Source organism: Arachis ipaensis, chromosome B10 (assembly GCF_059453495.1).
Source record: "Arachis ipaensis isolate K30076 ecotype BB chromosome B10, ASM5945349v1, whole genome shotgun sequence".
NCBI classification, from domain to species: Eukaryota; Viridiplantae; Streptophyta; class Magnoliopsida; order Fabales; family Fabaceae; genus Arachis; species Arachis ipaensis.
Genome location: NC_142435.1, coordinates 108198107 through 108214446, shown reverse-complemented (window position 1 = coordinate 108214446; position 16340 = coordinate 108198107). Strand labels below are relative to the sequence as shown.

The following is a 16340-nucleotide window of genomic DNA, read 5'->3' as shown; positions in this document are numbered from 1 at the left end:
GAGTTATAGGTTTTAGAGTAAGGATCATTAGCTTGTCTAGATGAATTTTCAAGGCAATTAGCTTCCTCCTAGTTAACTCCTTCTTCTGTCTCTAATTCTTCTTGGGGTGATGGTTGAGTGTGGATAGCTGCAGCCTGAGTCTTCTCTATTTGCTTGGTCAATTCAGCCAGTTGCTTGGTGATCATCTTGTTCTGGGCCAGGATTACATCCATATGGTTCAATTCTAAGACTCCTCTGTTGTTGCTCCTATCTGAGGCATAAAAAAATTCATTGTCAGCCACTGTCTCTATAACATCAATGGCCTCTTCAATGGTCTTCTTCTTATTTAGGAAACCTCCAGATGAGTGGTCTACAGCCTTCCTTGATTCATAATTCAGCCCTTCATAAAAGATATGGATTTGCACCCACTCATTAAACATGTCAGGGGGAATTTCTTTGTCAAATCCTTGAATCTCTCCCAGGCTTCATATAGAGTTTCACCATCTTGTTGTCTGAATGTCTGTACTTCAGTTCTTAGCCTGTTTACTCTTTGTGGAGGGTAGAACCTTGTTAAGAATCTATTCATTACATCTTTCCAGGTGGTCAAGCTTTCTTTCGGAAATGACTCTAGCCATTTTGATGCTTTGTCCCTCAAAGAAAATGGAAACAGTAGCAATCTATAGGTGTCAGGATGAACACCATTAGATTTAACCGTGTCACATATCCTTTGGAATTTAGTGAGATGCTCATTAGGATCCTCTTGTGCACTTCCTCCAAAAGAACAGTTGTTCTGGACAAGAGTTATAAGCTAAGGCTTCAATTCAAAATTATTAACATGGATTGTTGGCCTTTGAATGCTGCTATCCCAATTTTCTGGATTCGGATTGATGTATGATCCCAGAACTCTCCTTTCTTATCCAGCAGGGTTAGCTCCACCTCTTCTAGCATGATTGTTCACATCTCCTTCATGATGGTTTTCCATATCATCCTCCATGGTTATATCAAAGTATTCCTCCTCTTCTTCTGCACCAACAACTCTTTTTCCTCTTGCTTCCCTCCTTAATCTCAGGAGAGTTCTTTCCGGTTCACTATCAAAAGAAGTTGAAATTTTCTTTCTCCTACCTGTCATACAATGAACAAGTACTAGAAACAGCAATTGCAATATCCACTAAAACAGAGTATAGTTAGCTTGGTTAGAGTAATTTATCAAATGGTTAATGGGTTAGATTGCTGGAAAGTAAAGAAGTAAACTAAAATTAACGAAAAATAACTAAAATATGCAGAAATTAAATGTAACAGAAGAAATTGGAATTCAAGTAACAAAAGAAAAGAAAAATGCTCAATCTAGTTATCCTCCAATTTAGTAATTGTCAATACAAAACCAACCCCCGGCAACGGCGCCATAAACTTGATGCGCGGGAATTTGCCTCTCAACAAATTTCCTTCCGGCAAGTGCACCGGATTGTCTTCAAGTAAAAACTCACAAAAGAGTGAGGTCGAATCCCACAGGGATTGGTAGATCGATCAATTATAATTGGTGAATTATTCTAGTTGAGCAAAATCAGAAATTAAATTGAGATTTGCAGAAAGTAAAATTGGCGGAAAACTTAAATTACAGAAAATTAAAGGAATAGAGAATTAAATTGCAGGGAATTAAAGTGCAGAAGCTTAAATTGTAAGAAATTAAATGGGAAGGGGGGATTAGCATAAAATTAAAGAGCAGAAAGTAAATAGAATGGGTAGATCAGAGATGAGGAATCATTGGGTTCAGGAGATGTATAATTCTCCGGATCAAATTCATTTTCATCTCTTCCACAATCAATGCATTCACTGATCTCCTTGGCAATCTTAGGTGATTAGATCCCAATTCCTTGGCAATCTAATCTCGCTAAGCATGAACAATTACCCAATTCCTTGATTTAAGTGCTCATGGGAAAAGATGAAATTTGGTCACTGATTATACCACACAAATTCATAGACCAAAGTGTTGGTAGGATTACATGTCACTATATCCATCCAAACCCCAATCTAATCCAATGTGAGAAAGTAATTCTAGCATGATCTCCTCATTCCTCTTCCAAGGTTCTAAGGAGATTCAATTTTGAATAGCTTCTTTCCCAAGACAACTATCCAATTGGGTGAAGACCGAAAGCTTTCTAGTAAAATCAAGAGAAAGAAAGAAGAAGATGACTGAAAACTACTATTGATCCATTGAATTACACAGAGCTCCCTAACCCAATGAAAGGGGTTTAGTTGTTCATAGCTCTAAAAATAAAAATTGGAATTGAAAGATACATTCTGGAAATTAACAAACAGAGAATGCAAAATTACAATAGAATGTAAAAGTGCCAAGCAAAGTAAAAAGTCAAAAAAAGGTCCTCCTGACTTAAATTCTAAGCTATTTATACACTTTCTTCCATTAATCTTCAAGCTCTGAATTGGGCTTATGGCCTTGATGGAATTGGGTTGAAAATGGCTCCAAATGGTTTCCCTTTGTGTTGGAGATCTGTGTGAATTTTGAATCCTGATGCTTCACGTTTGAGTCAGCGTTTAAGGGCCAACGTTGACTCAAACGCCTTTCAGAAGAAAACCAGAGAAAACCATATATTTTGTTGTCACTGGTGTTTGACTCAACGTTGGAGGGCCAACGTTCCGCTATTCACGCGTGCGCGCGTGGATGCATAGATTTCATTTTACAGCTTCAGGGGACGTTGGCCTCAGCATTGGACCTCCAACGTTCCCTCCAACGTTGGCATTTTCACGCGTGCGCGTACTCCACGCTTACGCGTGCATTGCCTTTTTTTCCATCCACGCGTATGCGTCACTGACGCGTACGCGTCGATTCAAAATTCTCAACTCCAAATTCTGGGCTTGGCATCCCGGACGTTGGAGGCAGCATTTGAGGCAACGTTGGACCTCCAACGTTCGATTTTGACGCGTACACGTGGATGGTCAATTTTTTGCCATTCCACGCGTGCGCGTGACGCACGCTTGCGCGCGATATTAAATTTTTGCTTTTTCACGCCTATGCGTCATAGACGCGTACGCGTCACCCAAAAACCATTTAGCTCCAGAATTGAAGTTTTTATCACCACGTTGGGAGTAACGTTGGATGTCCAATGCTACCTCACACGTGAGCATCAGCAGTGTTTACAGAGAAGTGCTCTGTTTCTCTTCCAAGTTTGAGGCAACGTTGGTGGACCAACTTGGCCACCAACGTTGCTTCTTCTCCATCTTTTCCATGCTCATTCTTCAACCTTCCTCCATGCTTTCTTTTACCTATCATCAACCAATACATGCATCAAATCCTTGCTAAAGTCATGAAAATTCTAATTATTCTTAGTACACAAGTAATTATAGTATATTTCTCATGAAATTGCATTAAATTAATCATAATTGGATGAATCTAGGTATGCATGAATTTCTACTCAGATGGCTTACTTATAACTCAAGAAAGTGTATAAAATCTATTAAAAACAAAGAAAAAGGCTAGTAAAACTAGTCTAAGATGCCATGGTATCAGCAGTGTTCTGATATAGCTGAGAATGAACGAAGACAAGAAATCCAGCCGTGACAACCACGCACCATCAGTAAAATCGACGATCAATTTTTGAGTTTCACAAGAGAGCAATAGAGAGGAAAAAAAAAGATACTGAGCAATACTCAAAGTAGTTTATATACTATTAAACAGAAGATATAACCATAAATTTTAATTTTAATTAGGTGTTTGAAAATTTAATGCATATGAGGAATGATAGCAGAGACCTTATAACTTACAGGTATCACAAAACCTCCTACGTATACAAAAAAAAATTAAATACATTCAACAATACATGCATTGACAATATGGTCAGATTTTCTTTAAAATATTAAAGAGAAGAAGTACAGTGAATCTAGATAGAAAAGAAGTATGAATAAGAGGGATTCAATTCAAAATTTCAACAGTCAAGTAATACATGCATTGAAAATATGTACAATGAAATAAAAAAAAATGGAAAAATCAGCCAAGAAAAAACAATAAAAAAACTCAAAAATGAAGGAGAACAAGCCACATCAGCAGTCAAAGACTGAATTTTAAGATATAACTATAGATGTTGCAGGATGTGATTATGTGAAAGTGATGGAAGCATAGGTATTGTTTACTACTTGAGACACTTGTCATTTGTTTATTTTGCCAACAAAATTTTAAGTGTAGATATTTTTTTGTTTGAGTAAATAACTATTTCTAATCATCAAAATTTAAAATATTGACAAAACTGACCATAAAAAATTAAAGTTGACGTTGTAACATAAAAGATTAATTTTCTTTGACAATACTATCCAATTATTAAATTTATAATTAATTCTATTAAATTTATTTTTAAATTTCTAAATTACCCTTTATATCTTCTTTTTCATTTTAACCATTTATTCTCTTTAGAAACCAAAACTAAAATCAATCCCAAACCATGAAAATCTTTCTAGAATCAAAAACAAAATCAACCCAAAATTATAAAAACCCTTCTAAAACCAGAATCATCCCTAAACTATAGAAAATCAGACGAAATCAAATCAACTTTTTTCTGGGAATAAGAGATGTGCATATTAGCACCCTGTGCCATAGCAATGATGGTGTTCTTATCGTCCTCATGGAGAAGAGAAAGTAAGGAGTCTCTCACGACAACGCCATTGTCCTTCTTGGAGGGTTAACTTTTACGCTTATCCTCGTTCAGCCAATTCCCTTTTTCTTTAAAATGTTGAAATCCTATTATCCATGCCTCATCCCCCATCAACCTTCAACTTCTCCCCTTTTTCGCATAACCATTATTGTGTGTGCCTCTAACAACCGTTGTCGAACCTTCTTAAGATCTCAGCCGCCAATCTTATGATTCTCCAACTGGCATCCATCGTTGCCATCAACCTCAAGATCTTCCCGACCTTGCAGCCAAAATTGCCCGCGGCCACATCACCCTACTGAATGTTCTAGCACTTTCCATCCTTACCCGAGTCGTTACGCCACCAAAGAAGACCGGCAATAAGAAGAGAAAGAATAAATCCGCACTCTTCGCGTTGTTATGTTACGCTACAGGGTTCTGGTCCTTTAGGGTTTTGGATCCGACGTGTTTTGTGAGGGCATTTTTATTTTCTATTGTTGGGTTTCGCTTATTCGCATGAGTTTGGGCAAGAAGCTGATTAAGAAATGGGTTTTAAGGTTTGCAATTGGGTTTTTTTTTTAAAGGGTTTAAGGGAATGGAGATTTCTCTATTTTGAGATTACTCTGAAAGAGGTTTGGAGAAGTGGAAGTGTGTGCACTGAGAGAGAGAACATGGTGGAGAATTTAAAAAAGAGGGGAGAAGAGATGAAAAAGAGAAATTAGGTTAATGGCTGGTAGTGGAAGAAAAAGAAAAAGGAGAGAGAATAAAAGTTACTAACAAAGAATTGGATAACGGTGGTAAAAGAAGTGGAAGAGATGGAATAAAGAAGATGATGTAGAGAGTAATTTAAGAAATTTAGAAAAAAATTAATAGAATCGTCTATAAATTTAATAATTGGATGATATTGTCAAAGAAAATTAATCTTTTACGATTATAATGTTGGTTTTAAATTTTTATGGTTAATTTTGTCAATGTATAAATTTTTTATCATCAGAAATAATTATTTACTCTTTTTTATTTTCTAATTAGAAATAAACCCTTTCGTTAATTGGAGCCCTAATTTAAATTAAGAAATGTGCTATCAAATACAAGCTAGGCCAAACAGCTAGACGAGCTACCTACACCTATCGTGATCTACACCTCTAAGTATAAGGCTTTTTTTTTTAGTTTATCACCATATCTCCTAACAGGTTAATTACTAATTTGTTTTGGTTTTTACTTTTTGGTCATGATTTTTTATTTTTTTAATGAGAAGTATATTTTAACTTTTCAGCCCATGAATAATTATTGGGCCCCCTGGTTATACACCGACCAGGCTCACCAAAATCCAAAAGAAGTCAATAGGCTGTCGATTCCTCACCGAACTCCAAAAAAAAAAAAAAAAATACCCGAAACCCTGCAAAGTGCAAAGTGATGAAGAAAATTGCGGAGAGGCGAATTTGAAGTTGAAACGATAACAACAGCAGTGAGCAGCATCAGTACCAAATAATCGTTCATCGGATATGGCTTCCGTTGAAAGCAGAAACAAATTGATAGCTTCGGCTCTTTGCAAGCACCTTTCATTGGATCCTGTAAGCCCTTTTTCCTTTACAATTTCTCGATGCAGCACTTCATAGCTCATTTGGGTTTTGCTTCTCTGGTGTTTGCTACTCTGCATTTTCATAGGTGGAACTGTTATCTGAGTTTTGTGCATTTCAATGTGGCAAATGCAGATTATGTGAGTTTTAGTTTTCATGCTCTATGTTTGCTTGCAGAGTATTATTCCTGCTGATAGTTTAAGAAGCGATGTTAAGAACCTTTATTCGAACATCAAAGCTGCATCTGCAAATGCTGTTAATCAAAGTGATGAGGTAACTATCATTTCCTCAATTTGTTGTGTCACCATTTTATGCATTTATTTGCCCACTAATATCATTTCAACTTTCTCAATAAATTATCTTGATTTGTATGGTATTCATATTCATATTTAGGTGCTGAAGTGGGTAGAATTTGCAGAAGCTTTCCCCCTCACCCTCGAATCAAACTTCGAGAATCTCAAGACATTGAATGATGAACTGTCTGTAAAGTCTGTGCTACTGGGAAATGGATTGAAAACCTCCGAAGCTGATGTTATAGTGTTTTCGGCGATTCATTCCTCCGTGGTATCTACGTTTCCATATTTATAGTATCTGCTATGCTTTCTACCATAGTATTGCTTAATTTGTTTTGACGATGTATCTAGTGGAGATTGATTTATTTTATCTTACTATTTCTTTGTAATTTGTACTAATGCAAAGGTGATGATTTTGATATCAATTAATAGAACAGAATAAACATGAATATTGAATTGAATAATGTCAAAAACACCATACTTAGTTCTAACAAGATTTCTTTGTTGGTTATTGCCAGATCAACCTTTCAAATCCAAACAAGGAAAAGCTGCCACATGTGTTGAGATGGATGGATTACATCCAGGTAATGCTTGCACCTTAAGTATACCACAACTAAGTCATACATTGTATTCTTAGGTGGTGGTTGTCACAACTTTAGCAAATTTTAGGCATCTTTGAGTGACTACTTGTGAAATGTGGTAGACATATTGCAGTTGGACTTAGATGAAGTGTGCTTTATACTTTTATAATGATTTCTACAGCATATAAAAAGGTGAAATGATAATTGTCCCTTGAAATAGTACTGGAAATAGGTAACGGGGACCTTGTGACTAGGAATTTGGTGATTCCTTCTTGTGATGTGATAGGAAATGTTCAAAGATTATGTTTTCTACACTCTAAGTCTTAATTTATATGTAATTTCAAGTTTGCTAGCATATCTCTACCTAAGGTAATGATAAATTTTATTGTTGGAAACTTTAATGGTTTTGCTAGCTATGAAGTAAGATAATCTGAAAATTGGTTACCCTTTGTGTTTACTGAGGAAACTCCTTCTCTAGTGCATCATTCTTCTGTTATTTAAGTTTTCTGAAGATATAGATTACCGTGTTGATGAAATAGTACAAAAACTCTATAGATTACCGTGTTGATGAAATATTCCAAAAACTCCTTCAGTATGATTTTAGAATGTCCGCTTCATTGGTGAACTGTTTCAAGCCATGTGAGTTTGCACAAAGCGTGTGCTTTTATTTCATGTATGCTCTAACTTTTGAAGCAACATCAACTGTTTAGTGTTTATAGTTCTGACTGTGTTGTTCTTTCATCAGCACAAGGAGGACTTTGTAGGTTTATTTGAGAAAATACCATTGCAGAAGCCTGAATTTGAGCCTCCAGTAAATGTGAGTCTCCGGTCCTCTATTACTTAAGTTATTTGTTTATAGACTTATTAACTGTGAGGCCTAAGGTGAAAAACTAAAGTAGGTAAAATATTGTGCTTGAAGGCACTTAATTGTCCTTTTCATTTATTTGTATCCTTTAGATCCCAAAAAGCTGTTAAAGAACTTACTAAATTGATAAAAGAAAAATGGGTCATGTTACACTTTACTTTAGGCTCTTGAAGGTGCTCCTTATAAATTTTTTTTTAAAAATAAATAATTCAGCTGGGTCCAAATTTATAATGAATTTTATGTGCTAGCATGGCACTCAATATGGCCCAACAATTTTCTGATGTGGCACTCTCTCCATTAAGCACGGAAAAATCATGTATATTTTGGGACTCAACCAGTACTTTATAATAACATCTGTAAATATTTAATTGGATTTGTTAAAATAAGGAAATCTTGGATCACTTGCATCATGTTTTAGCTTCGCTGGTGATGTTTTGATATTTAAATTGATTAGGTGCTAAGTTCCTGAAATGTACTTTCTTATTGTTTGCAACTGCTCCTGGCTCCTTATATAAATGCTGAAACAGTAGGAGCAGAAAATCTATAAGGCTGTCAATGAGTCTGTTATGTATCTCATGAAAGTGAAAACCAAACCTTGAAAGCTAGCTGTTAAGAGGGAAGAACCACTCTCCTTAAATGTAACATCAAGCATCCCATACTACCCGATGTGGGCTTTGGACACCCCATAATACCTAAATCCCTAACAGAGTCTGTTGAAACCATGTTCATAAGTTCTACTATTTTCTTAGCTTTTTCATTATCTAGATTTTTTTGTTTGCAGGTAACAAAACCAGCTGTTACTTCAGAAGCTGATTCAAAATCAACCAAAACTGAGCAAAGTGTAAAGAATGTCAACAAGAAAGAACCAGACACAAGCAATGGCAAAAGCAAAGCTGATGTTTGTGAATCAACCTCTGTGTGTGTGTGTGTGTGTGTGTGTGACCAATGCTTATTTAACTTCAGTTATGCTCTTATTTTCTTCCACAGGATAGCCTTGATAATGAGATATAATAATATGGAGTTATCACTTGTGATATAGGACAATGATGAAAAAAATTTTCTGGAGAAAAACAGAGTGGCAGCTATTTGCTGTTGTACATTTTGGCTATAAATATATATATTTTAATGATAAAATTTTCCAGATAATGATCCATTTTGACCCACATATATTTTATTTGTGAATTAATATTTTAGTTGAAATTTGATTTTAAATACTAATATAATTCTAGGTTAGATCCTTGATATATAGAAGATTGAAAAAGCTGGTACATGGTTAACTTTGTGAGTTTGATATATTTTACCGGAGAAGATTAAGTTTCAAAGTGCCAATTCCTGTTATCAGTTCCCTATAATTTTCTTGTGGCATACTTGCATCTTAATGCAATTGCTTCACTCTGGCTTTACATTTGTTTTATTTCTTTTCAGGGCACTAAGGGAAAGCCAGCAGGAGACAAAGAACCTACAAAAGTCAAGGCAAAACCTGCTGAAGAACCTTCAAAAGTCAAGGCAAAACCTGCTGAAAAAGAAGTGCCTGAGAAAGACAATGAACTTAGCGTCAGTTTACTTAATATTCAAGTAGGACTAATTCGCAAAGCGTGGAAGCATCCATCTGCAGACAGGTTCTTTGGAAACAAACTTGCTTTTAAAAAAAATAAACCTTTAAAATTTAGCAGAATGTTGAAGTTATGAATATATTTGATGCTTCTTTAGTTCAATTTGTTTGAAACCTGTTTACATGAAAAATAATATCAATGAAATTAAATCATGCAGTTTGCTAGTTGAGGAGATAGATGTTGGGGAAACAAAATTGCGGCAGGTTGTTAGTGGTTTGGCAAAGTATTGTTGTCCCGATGAGTTGACGGTAATGGATCCATGCTTTCCTTGTATGATGAGATCTGTTATATTCATTTTGAGTTGTGATTTTACATGTTCTTACGTTTCTTTTGTTTTTGTGTACTGTACAGAATCAGCTTGTTGTACTTATTACAAATGTCAAACCTGGAAAACTACGGGATGTGATGTCTGAAGGACTGGTATTTATTTAATTTTATCATGCTTATAATTTTTACATTTGTTGTAGTCGAAGTCACCAAAAGGCCGGCACTAAGCTGAGGGCTGAGCTGCTAGAACTGTGGTCAGTTGGGATCCTGCCCATTACATGCTACTCATTGATTGCCTTATGCCTTTCTGGTTCAGAGAAGGCATCCGTTTAGCACTTTACTGTAAATTTAGAAACTGAAAAATGGACAGTGGCCTAGCTTACTAGTATAATGATGGATACTAAACGGCAAAATATAATCATACTACATACATATTATATTTATATTTAAATATATGTAACTTAAATACTGTAATATTTTTATATTTGTTTTTATTATGAATGTTATGCTTCATCACTTAATTCATATGTAAATTACTAACTCAAATACTGCATATTCTTTTTCATGTTAATGCCTTTCTTGAAAGAAAAAAACGGGGGAGAGGGGAGGTTTTTTTTGTGTTTTGGGGGTGCATAAATTTCATGGTGTTCTAACTCAGCATTAAAACTCCCTGGCACCATAAGCCACATTTTGGGTTTGACTACCTTATATATTCTCAGTCTGTATCCTTTGATGGTCAATTAGTCTTAAGGATTGTGTATATATTTGTCTTCTCTTACCAGGTATTATGTGCTTCTAATGAAGATCACAGCAAGGTGGAGCCCTTGCTCCCTCCACAAGGAGCTAAAATAGGGGAACGTGTTTCCTTTTATGGGTAAGTTGTTCATAACATCTCTGACCAGACAGTGTCACTTGGTCTGGAGATCTCACTTGAATTATGATAATAATAATAATGCCGACTCGAGTTTCATTTTGATCATCGCCTTGTCATCAGCCCAAACGGAATATGGAAATGGATAAGGATAATGGAATTGCCGCCACGTCCACAGATAAAACCTTTGACATATGCATGTTTCTCTTGTTCCTTATAACTAGTGTGTACATTATAGTCCGTTTTAGAAACTGGTTATTAGCAATTGTTTGTAGAACGTTACATACTATCTTGTTTTGCTTGGGATACAATTTTCATGAGATATTTGATCTTGCTTAAACTTTTGATTCTTCAAATCTAGGATTGATGGTAAGCCAGAAGATGTACTTAACCCAAAAAAGAAACAGCTTGAGAAGATCACACCGGTATTGCACTTTACTCTATAGTTTGAATGTTTGAAAATTATAATCTTATACTTGGGAAGTTAATTAATTATGTTATTGTGATGGTCACGGATATTTTGTGCATGACAGAATCTCTTCACTGATGAGAAGGGTGTGGCCACATTCAAGGGAATACCATTTATGACATCTGGTGGACCATGTACGTCATCCATTGCCAAGGCAACTATTAAATAATAATAATGATGAAGTCTGAAGATATGCCTCATTCATTGTTATTGATTACTCATAGATTGTCTGGTACCGCAAAATATTTTAGAAGTTTTGAACTAGTACTAGGACGTGAACAAAACGCAACTTCTCTACAAGTTTTTGTTGCAGATGTATAACAGGGTATTAAATGCGACAAGTATGATTTTGAATCCAAGGAATGGAAAATTAATATTGTAACATTTTGGCTGATGTTTTTGAGATGGGTAAACATGGCGTGTTATCTACCGATATATATGGGTAGATTGAGTTTTTTTTTTTTTTTTATGGGTATACAAATCTAACCTCAGATTTGTAATTTTAAAATAATAAAAAAAATTAATAAAAATCTGAGCTTCAGATTTTTTATTTAAAAAAAAAATATGAACATATATCTGATTTTTAGATTTTTTTGTATAAACACAAATCTATACGGCAAAATACACACTTTTTTTTTTCCGTATTAAAAATAAAAAGCGTAACATTTTGTATACAAAGCATATCAATGTGTAAGGAGCAAAACCATCCGGAGATTGTAAGAATGTATTTTACATAATATTTTACATAACAGATGTGTTATACATTCAAATAATATTGTTATTTAAGTTTAACCAAATAAATTCAATACCAACAAAAATCACTCATTAAAAAAAGCGTGATTACATGCGTACACATTATTCTTTCAACTAAGATATCTTCTTCGCGTTCCTCTTCCTCCTCCTTCGGGTGTTTTCTCTTCATTATTATTCTTTTGTTGTTGCTGTTATTGCAGTAGAAGATGAGGAGAAAGAGCTTTGAATTGTGTAGGACAACAAGTCCAAACGCATCTTAATTCACTTAGAAATGAACCGAAATTACACAATGATTGCGACACATTCACACATATACTCAGTTCGAAAACAAACACAAATAAGATTGAATTATGAACAAAAATATATCCAAAATCAATTTTGGATCGACAACATCATTAATGTTTTTTTTATATATTTTCTTCTTTTATCTTAGTTTTATTCTTCTCAAGAGAGTAAATCAAGAAGAATTCTGAAAAAATAAAATAAGAAGTAGATAAAGAAAAAGATGAAAAAAAGTAGTAGTAGAAGATGAGGAGGAAGAGAAGAAAGAATTTTGAATTGTGCAGGACGAGTCCAAATGCACTTTAATTTGCTCAAAAATGAACCGAAATTATGTAACAATTGTGACACAATTAACTCAGAAATGAACCGAAATTACATAATGATTGCGATTCATAAACTCAGTTCGAAAACAAGCACACAAACAAGACTGAATCATGAACAAAAAAATCCAAAATTAATTTTGGATCAGACAACATTACTAATATGTTTCTTTTTCTTTTTTTGTTTAATATTTTCTTCTCTTTTTCTTCGTTTTATTCCTCTTAAGAGAGTGAAACGAGAAGAACTATAAGAAAATGAAAAAAGAAGGAGAAGATGAAGAAGAAAAAGATGAAAAAGAAGAAGAAGAAGAAGCAATAGAAGATGAGGAGGAAAAGGAGAAAGAGTGTTGAATTGTGCAGGACAACAAGTACAAATGCACCTTAATTCACTCAGAAATGACCCGAAATTACATAACAATTGCGACATAATTAACTCAGAAATGAACAAAAATTACATAATGATTGCGATACAAAAACTCAATTAAAAAATAAGCACACAAACAAGACTGAATCGTCGACAAAAACACATCCAAAATCAATTTTGGATCAGACAACATCATCAACATGGCAAAAATTCAACAATAATAATAACAATAACAACGATGACGATAACAGCGATATATATAAGAAGAAGACGAGAATGATGATGATGATGATGATGATGATGATGATGGAGGACGATGAGAATAATGAAAAGGAATGAGGAGGAGAAATTTCAATGAGAAAGAAGAAGAAAGGAGAGGAGGAGGAGAAAGTGGTGTTGGTGACGATGGTAACGAAAGTGAAAATTAATAAATAAAAAGGACGAGAAGAGAAAGACGTAACATCAGGGGAGGAGGAGGAGGAAAAGAAGAATGCATGCGTGAATTTGAAAGAAGAAGAATAAGAAGAAGAATTAAGAAGCCACGCGAGGGGAGAAAAAAAGCTGAAAAAAGAAGCGTGTGACTGTAAATTACTTGGATGTTAAAATTGCTTGGATGTGGAGAATAATTCTTTACATAATGATAGGTTGATAACGGGGTAAAATTTTGTTTCCAAAAAAAAATTAAAAATGATGTTTGTATAATTTAAAATATTTTTTGTTGGGCTCAATAATTTGGTTATGGAATACATGGTGGTGTTTTGGCTGGAAACGGAGATACTCTGTGTATTACCCCTAGGTGGACGTGTCAGATGAAAGTCAGATGAAAGCTCAACACGCAGGGGGCGTGTTACTGAAGCACGTGGGGGCGTGAAAGCCACGTGGCACCGTCTGGTTGATCCAACAAGGCAGCACGTGGGGGGAGTGCTTAGTCAGCACGCCCCAAAGATTGATTGGCTCGTTGAGACAGCATGTTGGGGGCGTGCTGACATGGCGAAGCGTGATTGGTTCACTGAGGCAACACGTGGGGGGCGTGCTGACACATGTCAGAGCGTGATTGGCTGAGGCAGGCAGCACGTGGGGGCATGTTAAATGCTCCCCTCTATATAAGGTAAAGCTCGATACTATTTTGCATTCTGAATAAGATTTGAGTGTGTTGTTAGTGTAGTGGAGGGCACCGCAAACTTGGTGGTGTCTCGCAACGGTGAGATAATACATAATACTCATGAGGGAGTGAGGTTTGTGTGCCAGAATCCATTTTCGTTTGTGGTTCCATGCACCATGACGTTAATGGAGCTGCAGAACGGCCTCTATCAAAGCATGGAGAACAGTACGTTAATGAGAGTGAGCAGAATTCTGTACCAGAATCCAGTTGTAGTTTTTGGTGGTCTAATATAGTTTAATACCATGCCGATCACTGATGAAGCAAGTATGCAGAATATGTTTCAAATTCACCGGCAGACTCAGATGCGGCACCCACAGATTGAGCTGTACGTTGAGTTTGAAACCCTAGAGGCAGTAGTGATTCAAAATGATTTAGATATAGATGATGATAGAGCTGTAGTGTACGAAGGAATGAATAGTGACAGCGAAGAGGACTTTGAAGCCACTTATGAAGCCGGCAACGAAGACTAGGATGGTGATATGGGAGTTGAGGCAGCAGTGGAGAATGTAGTGGTTCATCCCTCGAGCAGTCAACCGATGTACGTTCCACCTTTTATGTGTGAGTTGGATCTCGACGCCATGCATGCCCCCGAGTTTCCGGAATATATGCAAACATAGGTACGTATTGACTAAATAATAAGTTTTTGTTAATTTATACTTTGGATTGATTAATAAACGATGATTTCGGCTTTCTGTAGGCGTTGCTGATCCTGAGGACAGAGAGTTCCGGATTGGAATGGAATATAGTTGTAGAAAGTCAGTCGTCGCAGCAATTAGAAGTTACACTATATCTAGAGGAGTTGACTATGATGTGTACGAGTCTGAGCCACAGACGTTCTATGCAAAATGCAAGATGTACGGGCGGGGGTGCGACTGGCTTATCCGCGCCAGCTTGATACGGAAAAAAAGTTGTTGGGAGATACGCAGATACGACGGTAGGCACACGTGCACAGTCGGAACGATTTCACAAGATCATTCCAAGTTGGACTCGGATATAGTTGCTGAGGCTATAAGGCCATTGGTCGAGACGGACCCGTCCATCAAGGTGAAATCTATAATAGCGGAAGTCCAGTCAAGGTTCAACTATACAATCAGTTATCGAAAGGCTTGGTTGGCAAAGCAGAAGTCCATAGCCAAGGTTTTCGGTGGTTGGGAGGATTCTTACCAAGCCTTGCCATGGTGGCTCTCGGTCTTGGTGCAGAAGATGTCTGGTTCAGTTGTCCAAATAGAAATACGACCACTATACAACGGGAATGAGGAGGCGCAATGTGTAAAAATACTTCATCACGTATTTAGAGTTTCAATCCATGCATTAGGGCATTCAGGCATTGCAAGCCCCTAGTTCAGGTTGACGACACACACCTATACGGAAAATACAAAGGTACACTTCTAGTCGCTGTTGCACAATATGGGAACCAGAACATTATGCCTATTGCTTTTTTCTTGGTGGAAGGGGAGACAGCTGATGCGTGGCACTTCTTTCTCAGGAATCTGCGAATGCATGTTGTTAGAAAAGACGGTGTGGGTATGATCTCAGACTAGCATGAGTCAATACGAGCAGCGTTAAATCGTTCAGGAGGTGACTGGCAACCTCCAAGAGCATGGTGGATGTTTTGTATAAGGCACATCGGCAGTAACTTCCTAAGGGCATTCAAAGTCCCTCATTTGCAAAAGCTTGTTGTCAACATAGGGTATTCAAGAACGGTGGAGGAGTACAATATCAACTATAAGAGATTAGTCCAATGCTGTAGAGTTTGATCTCCGTGTCTATCGCTGGAAAAGTCAAACCAATCATGACCGGAAGGAATCGTAAGTATGGGCTGATGATGCTGGCCGGACTGACCCTGGTGACTGTGCTGAGAGTGGTGGATGCCCTGAGAGTGGTGGCTGTGCTGTGAGTGCTGAGAATGGTGGCTGTGCTGAGAGTGCTGAAAAGGTGACGGCCCTGAGAGTGCTGGCTGTGCTGATAGTGCTGAGAGTGGTGACTGCCCTGAGTGTGATGGCTACCATGACTGTATTCCGGTGGCTATGGTATATATATAATAAGGAAACGGCTCAAACACTGCATGCTGAGGTGGACCCTACGGTGTGGGTGGGTGAGGTGCAGGTGGCTGTGGTGCAGGTGACTGTGGATGATGAGGAACGTACCCCAAAAATCTCAGCAGATGTCCGTACGAGCCCACGTACCAATTCCGATACTCCACCGTCGGTAAAAAGTCACAGGTCGAAAGGGGGTGTAGATCCCACAATCGACTGTTTTGCCTGTTGGCCCACTCCGCTATCCATGCCCCATGTAAAACTATCCAGTCAT

At 36.8% G+C, this 16340-nt stretch overlaps 1 protein-coding gene, 1 non-coding gene and 1 pseudogene across 3 annotated transcripts; all 3 read left to right on the top strand.

Annotated features, from left to right (window-relative positions):
• Positions 1–413: 413 nt before the first annotated feature.
• On the top strand, positions 414–520 carry LOC148581244 (small nucleolar RNA R71). Its single transcript, XR_015895546.1, has one exon. It is a non-coding gene; the product is annotated as a small nucleolar RNA R71 (small nucleolar RNA).
• A 4192-nt stretch (positions 521–4712) lies between these two features.
• On the top strand, positions 4713–5414 carry LOC148581243 (uncharacterized; annotated as a pseudogene).
• Positions 5415–5879: 465 nt separating this feature from the next.
• Positions 5880–11533, top strand: LOC107623689 (Nucleic acid-binding, OB-fold-like protein). 2 transcript variants are annotated; one of them, XM_088509317.1, is made up of 12 exons: positions 5880–6184; positions 6368–6463; positions 6584–6754; positions 7002–7067; positions 7810–7881; positions 8711–8827; positions 9355–9548; positions 9700–9790; positions 9894–9962; positions 10592–10683; positions 11042–11105; positions 11214–11533. In XM_088509317.1, the coding sequence occupies exons 1-12, from the start codon at positions 6116–6118 to the stop codon at positions 11316–11318; spliced, it is 1206 nt and encodes a 401-aa protein (XP_088365443.1). In that variant the 5' UTR covers positions 5880–6115; the 3' UTR covers positions 11319–11533. The 2 variants fall into 2 exon arrangements, with proteins under 2 accessions (XP_088365443.1, XP_088365442.1); XM_088509316.1 differs by having other exon boundaries at positions 8711–8845.
• The last annotated feature ends 4807 nt before the right edge of the window (positions 11534–16340 follow it).